At 53.6% G+C, this 6887-nt stretch overlaps 2 protein-coding genes and 1 pseudogene across 2 annotated transcripts, besides 12 other annotated features; all 3 read right to left on the minus strand.

The window, feature by feature from the left end:
- Positions 1-730, minus strand: Tc00.1047053506747.10 (annotated as a pseudogene; the record flags this gene model as incomplete).
- Positions 1-5946: a sequence feature (heterozygous, Esmeraldo-like haplotype).
- Positions 739-778: a sequence feature (T-rich).
- Positions 931-957: a sequence feature (AT_rich).
- Tc00.1047053506747.20 (dihydroorotase, putative) lies at positions 1136-2287 on the minus strand (the record flags this gene model as incomplete). Its single annotated transcript, XM_799803.1, has 1 exon — positions 1136-2287. One exon carries the CDS (start codon positions 2285-2287, stop codon positions 1136-1138), a length of 1152 nt encoding a protein of 383 aa, XP_804896.1.
- Positions 2399-2419: a microsatellite.
- Positions 2476-2497: a microsatellite.
- Positions 2550-2572: a sequence feature (AT_rich).
- Positions 2597-2649: a sequence feature (T-rich).
- On the minus strand, positions 2674-6887 carry Tc00.1047053506747.30 (ubiquitin hydrolase, putative; the record flags this gene model as incomplete). Its single annotated transcript, XM_799804.1, has 1 exon — positions 2674-6887. A coding segment is annotated over one exon (4214 nt), but the record flags the coding sequence as incomplete, so codon positions are not given.
- Positions 4558-4596: a microsatellite.
- Positions 4750-4786: a microsatellite.
- Positions 5532-5557: a microsatellite.
- Positions 5947-6016: a sequence feature (areas merged during assembly that could not be assigned to a particular haplotype. This can correspond to areas where the two haplotypes were merged or to regions with more than two copies in the genome that were merged during assembly.).
- Positions 6017-6887: a sequence feature (heterozygous, Esmeraldo-like haplotype).

A 6887-nucleotide genomic window follows, 5' to 3' on the forward strand; every position in this document is an offset into this window, starting at 1 on the left:
GCCGCCCGCGCGGGGATCCTTCGCACGTGCCACAGCACGTGAGACGTTGATCAACAAACCGCTGCCATCGGCACGGAGGCCAGCGTTCAGAGCTGCCTTGAGATCACCGCCCCTGAGCACCAATGCCAGGAACAAGAAACCACAGCGTCGGGGCACGCACTCGCACGCGGCTGAGAGCAATCGGATCTGTGGCGCCCACAACAAGACCAACGTTCTTGTTGTAGTTCCACACTGTCTCTGCGTGCTCTGCGACCGACTCGTACAGGTGGCGGCCGTTCACGCGGAGGCACTGAATTTCATTGGAGCCCTTATTGGAGGTCTTGCAGAGGACAAACACACCCTTCGATGTGTACTGCAGGAACGGCGAGAGGGAGTCGCCACCCATGTACGGGGACGTCGTAATTGCATGAGCTTTGAGATGCTCAAAGGCAGACTTGGCGTAAGCCTCTGCAGTATCAGCAATGTCGCCACGCTTAGCATCCAGAACAACGGGAATGTTGGCCGGAACGTGAGCAATCACCTGTTGCAGTGCTTTCCAACCCTCCCCACCAAAAAACTCAAAAAAAGCGGCGTTTGGTTTGTATGCGGCGGCGTATTCCGCTGTAGCGTCAATCAGACGCATGCACTCCTCTGCAGCTTCCGCTGCTGTCTTTGCGCGGGAGTCCAACCCAATGCAGAGCAGCGTCGACTTTGCCCGCTCATTGAGCATGTCAAAGAAAGCCATGGACATAACTCCCCTTCTCTTTTCTCTTTTTTTTTTTTTGTTGTTGTTTTTTCTCGCCTTATCTTCAAATTCAGTGTTGATGAGAATAAAGTAATCCTCTTTTTTTTTGTCCTGCGGGCACGTTTTGCCACGCCTGATAACTGGACGCCGTGTTGCTCCTTTGCCCTCGGACTCCAGCCGCATTTGTAAGCATCAACGGGAAATCCATTTATAAAAAAAAAAATTTAATAAAACAACATCAACGCCACGTAAAGACCTGAAGACTACACAGCATGACAGCCGCTAGGCGTCGTGGCAGCAGCACTCCAGAAGGAGCTTACTTCACCATCCCCCTCTTCCATGTCTCCTACTTACCCACCCCGCGTTCGTTTACAACCCCTGAGGGCAACGACACCAATACCATAAAAACACCTAAATAGCCTTACCAACAAGATGCCAGTTCGCGTACGGCGACCAGCCACACTTGGATTTCAATTGAGACTCCTTCACAACCCACTCCATGGAGAGGTCAAAGAAACGCTGGCTTTTCTCCGATAGCCCTAGGCCAAAGATACGGTTGGGGTTAGTGTGCATGAGCCGCACAATGTCCCCAATTGTCAGTCTTCGTGCCTCAATTGCCTTCGGCATTGCCGCTGTTGGGTGCGGCCAGCGCCCCGCACAAACTGTGAGAAGCAACGGAACAACCACCTCAATAGAAGGCATTCCACTTGGCGGGTTCGTCGCGTCGCTTTTCTCTTCCAGCGTGTGTGGTGCGTGGTCAGTACCAATGCAGTTCACTGTGCCGTCCAGCACACCCTCCCAGAGCCGCTCATGATGCTCCGGGGGACGCACAGGAGGATTCACCTTCACCCGCGCCCCACAGCAACCATAATCCCCCGTCGTCAAAAACAGATGATGCGGCGTCACCTCCGTCGTGACATGCAGCCCCTCTGCCCGCGCCTGACGGACAAGCTCCAGACCTTCACCTGTTGAAAGATGAGCGACATGCAGGCGTGTGCCGTGACGTCGGGCCAATTCAATACCGTAGGCGATGGACGCAGACTCTGAATGAACCGGGCGTCGCAATGAGTGCGACGCCGGCCCTGTGTAAGGGTTCGCAGAACAAGCTTCGTCATTGTGCGTCGCGTGTTCGCAGTGCGCCACGAGCGGAATGTCAAGTTTGCCACAAAGTTCAAAGGCGGCCTCCGTCACATCCGCGCTGCTCTTGAGGTTCCCGGTGGAGTTGTCAAGATAAAGCTTCAGTCCGGCACAGCGGGCCTTGAGAGCCGCGTGTTGCGGTTGTGTCCACAGCGTTTCCAATTCCTGCAGATGCTCGTGGGCGGTAGCACCAAAAAATAAGCGAATGTCGCACAATTTCTCCACCGCCTTGGCACGACGCACCTTCTCAGCAAACGCTGTGATCGTCTGCGTTGGTGGTTTTGTGTTGGGCATGTCGCACACCACACCGATTCCACCCGCGTAGGCCGCCTCGGACTCACTCCGCATGTCACCCTTCTGCTCCAGGCCGGGCTCGCGAAAGTGGACGTGGCAGTCAACAAGTACGGGCAGTTCCACCCGCGTCATGGACGTCACTTGCGTGTCCCTTCTCCCTGCTTCACTACCCCCAAGTCCAGACGCCACTACACTCGAGATAATCGCCGCAAGCCACTCCACATAAAAAGACGGTTCGAGTTTAAAAAAAAAAAAAAAAAAAAACGGTGAAGCCGCGTCTTCCACGACGCCATGAAGTGCCTAACGAAAAAGGCAGTCAGAAAAAAAAAAAAAAAAAAAAAACGTAAAAGAAATTTAAAAACCAACAACGCCGAGGTTGCTGCACATACTCGCCAAAAAAAATAATAATAATAAAAACAAAGCAAAAACTTATCCACATGCTTCTTTTTTCCTTTTTTTTGTTTTTTTTCGTTCTTTCTTCCTCTGCTTTTTCTCGTGTGGACTTCAAATCCAGAAGTCTACTGCTTGAAGGGGGTCTCACACATATCACACCGAACCCTCCCTGGTGCGTTGATGAATGTGCAGACGCCACAAGCGACCTGCGCCTTTGCCTCGGCAGCGCCGCTACGCCGACTTTTACCAACGGCGCCGTGGAGCCGGGTCGCACCAAATGCCGTGGAGCTCTCTTGCACCGGTTGGAGCAGCTCCGCCGGGACCTCCTCCCACACCTCAGTCTCCTTCATTGCACCCGCAATCTTCTCCAGCACACGTTCCGTGGCGTTCACTGTCAGTACGTCGCCGTCGCATAGACCGTAGTCAAACAGAGTACCGGCATCCTCATCGCCCTGCAAAGACGTTGGCATTTCATTGGTATCAATGACTAAAGGGGACGCAACATTGCCGGAACCAGACGGTTGCGCTTCGGATTCGTTCTTCTCCATTGTGTGGTTCCGATGACGGCGCAGTGGCTTACGCCCACGGAGAAGCTCCATCTCCTGCAGAGGCAACAGAAAACCGTGATGCTCTGCCACCAGACGAGATATGGCCTGTTTGAGCTCACGCAGAGTGGTGGTGTGATGCAGTTCTCGAAGTACATCCGTGGACTCGTAAAAGTTTTTCCTACTGCGGCGAAAGCGTAGCTGTAGTCTCAGCGACCCGTTCAAAAAGTAACGAGACGATTCCCTAATTCCCTCGAGAAGCGATGCCACACATTCCTCGCAAGTGGGCGGGTCAAAGACACGGTCCGTGTTTCGCTCCACAAATAAAATCGTTTTGCTTGAATTCACCCTGCATCGGATAAGTTCCGTATTCTTCTCTCCTGAAGAAGGAGATGGAGGTAAAAGCATTCCCGATTTTCCATACGTCTCAATTATTTCTATAAACTCTGTCAACGGCAGCAGCAACAGTGGAGGGAACGGCGGCAATTTGTTGTCATCGTCCAGAGAGTACACGTCACAGGCATCGTCGATGGAAATGGCGGAAGATCTCTGGTGCCACAGTCGCACGAGATGCCGGGCAACGGATTTTGCCTCCCAAAACGGATCTGCCGGATTAAGAAGATGCGGTGCAACAAGCGTCCCACCATGTGGACAGAGCAACGCCTCGTAATCAAAAAAAGGCGGGAGCGAGAAGGTGCCATCCAAATCCATGAACCATCGCCGCCAAAGTGTCACCCACCACATCGGAATGCACCCGTATGTGTAGCACAAATCCGGACACGTCGCGGCACGTGCCTTCTTGAGTGCCTCCTCCGCCTGCTGCAGTGGAGTCGCAACAGACATTGACGGTGTCACTTGTGGAGCGGTTCTTGTCTCAGTGGAACTATTGGTTTGTTTAAACCTTTTCTTCTGCCCTCCTCGCCGCACCCGCATGGACTCCCACGCTGCTTCCGCCTTTTTTCGCTCTTCCTCCTCTCTTGTGAGCGTGGCAATCTGCGTCTCGGCGGCGGCAACCACGGCAGCCTGCTCCTTTTCCCACGAACGATAGTGATCCCGGTAAAGGCGTTCGAGGTTCCTCTTCCACACGTAAGAATTCGGGTGTTGTTTCCGCATCTCTGCCTGTGGCATGGAAAGGAATTGAGCGGCAGATGCCAAGGTGGGGAACCGTTTCGACTCAGCGATCTTTGACATCTTCGCATGATGGCGCTGCGCTGTCAAGCTGACGGTGTTTTGAATGCAGTCGGGGCACCGGAGAGTACTCTCCGTGGGAAGGTACGGCAGAAACTTGTCCAAAACCTCGAATGTGTTTTCGCCCGCGCAGAGCGGCTGCGCAACTCGCTCTCGCAGATAACGCCAAGTAGCCGCAGGGACCACCTGAACTGCCGCGGATGGCGCAAGAAGCCGATGATCGCAGAGAAGTCTGCCACATTCGGGTAAAGTAAGCCTGGAGACATTATCATGCCAATTGTTATTTTTATTATTATCATTATTATTATTATTATTGTCGTTACTCTCGTTTCTGTCCGCTGCCTCCTCCATGCGAAGGGCGGCAAAAAGCCCCGTGAAGCCCTGACGGTTCACCACACCCTTCCGCTTCGCATTTGCCGCAAGAGACTCCTCCCAAAACTCTATCAAGGCTTTGCTTACATACACCGTCCGCCCCGCCGCCGCCGCCGCCGCCGCCGCCGCCGCCTCCCCTTCACTTCTCATCTCTTCGCAGTAAATATTAGTTTGATTGATTGTGTCGGCTTGGTTGCCATGGCACTTACTCTTCAGTGCGTCACGGGCGCCACTGAGCAACGCCAACGCTGCCCTCTCCTCGTCCCACGATTTCTTCAACCGTAGCACCTCCGCTGCCATGGCCCTTGTGCAAACCGCACAGGCGTAATCACGCACTCGCCAGCCGACGTGGGAAGAAGACATCTCCTCGGCAACAGGAAAAGTGCCGCGCAATGTAGGCATTGTGTTCAGCAGCGACGCCAATCGCGCTGACAATGCAGAGGGAACAAGTTTATACGGAGCCCAGGGAGCCAACTTGCCGTGTGGACAGCGCAGGCCCTCCATTAGGTCCAAAAGCAAAGCCCAAGATGTCCCTTCAAACAGTATATTATTTTCGTTGGCCATATCCACACCCCCTCCTCCTTCATTTATTCGCGTGGCGGTGGCGTCGTCGTCCAGCTGCTCTGTGGATGTTGCGCCGCGTGCGTTATCGCATGTCTCATTTCCCACCAGCGATGATGAATTGGGAGGATCGCCTCCCATCATGTCCTCGAGACCAGTACGACTGCTGGCATTCCTTCGCAACCGCTTCTTTCGCTTCTCGCACTCATTGTACTGCCGCACATCCACATACGATGGAAGGAAACCGCGACCAAACAACCGGAGCCAGCTTGAGGGAACAGCAAAAAGGTCCGCAAGCTCAGTGCTACTCCGCTCGCCCTCATCCTCCTCCTCCTCCTCCTCCCTTGCCGCCGTTTCTACCGTGACGCTGTTGCATAGAAGCCTCCCTCCAAGGAGATTTAGTGCAATTTCCCCCCATTGCTGCAGAAAAAACAAAAAATCGGCCCGACGCAACTCCCAGTCTTGTCGCCGTATTTCCAATTCACGATTCAATTGCTGCACGTGTTTTAAAAGACGAGGAGGCAACGGAAAAAAATTACCCCTCTCGTTCTTCAAATCCTCAGAAGCCCGTATCATGTCGTCATGCAACGCTGTTGTAGACTCGCATGGGCGTAACTGGTACACCAACATGTACGCTTCCTTTGAGATGACCCGATTGCCGTGAAGACGATGATGAAGTTTCGTCACCTTTGCATCGTCAAAGAGGTACCACCCTGCCTCCTCGTCAACTTTGCCGTGGAATGTGTAATGACCAGAGAGGGCAGTCTCGCCAATGTGATTTACAACACCCATGAGTGTGTAGCATGCCTTACTACAATTCGTCGTGGTGGTAGCAGCAGTATTAGTAGTGTCCGTGATATTAGCAGCACCATCCGTGGCGGAGTCGTTCTCTTCATTCCTCTGTTGTTGCTGCTGCTGCTGCCAGCGGTTGATGTAATCTGTCAGCTCCCACTCAAGTGGGAAGCTCACGGATGTCGTCACCTTCTCCCGCTGCAGTGTCTGCAGGTCAAAGGCGAAGCGATTGAGGTGCACCACCAAAACATCCGGAAGTGTTCGCAGGTACTGACAGGAGGATGCCGTGGTCGTGAGGTTGCAGCCATCGCACATAAACCCTTCCACCTCCTCCGGCTGCAGAAATGTGCTCAGTGCCTCCTCAACGGTACCCTTCACAGGAAGTGAGAGAAAAAAAAAGGGCTCCGCCCTCTTAAAGACGCGGTGGCAGTTGCTGCACCGACGGTCATAAAGAAGCGTCCCCTCAAACGTCCGCTCCACAACCTCCCCACCGTGGTGCTGCAGCCAACTGATCAGCAATGCAAAGAACTCCTGCGCATCCTGCTGTGTCTTCGTGTCCAAAGAAAGAAAGGCAGCAAACGGCTGTGCGTTGGCCCCATTACCGTCACGTGTGAGTGCCATCTCCGCAAACAGTTCTCCCAAGCCAGATGCCTGTAAGGCATACTTTATGGGTTGTGATCCCTCGTCTTCTCCCCTCTCCGCATCATCTGGTTTCTGAACCGAGTCTTCACAAATCTCATACACGCGATGTTCCTCAACGGAGAGATCCTCCGCACAGGCGCTGAACACCTCGTACCGCACGCTCGGGATATTAAAAAGCAGCTGCAGAATGGCATTGAGGTAACATGTGTTACCCAGGTTTGTTATGCCTCTACGCAGCA

Source organism: Trypanosoma cruzi, genomic scaffold (assembly GCF_000209065.1).
Source record: "Trypanosoma cruzi strain CL Brener 1047053517111 genomic scaffold, whole genome shotgun sequence".
NCBI lineage: Eukaryota > Euglenozoa > Kinetoplastea > Trypanosomatida > Trypanosomatidae > Trypanosoma > Trypanosoma cruzi.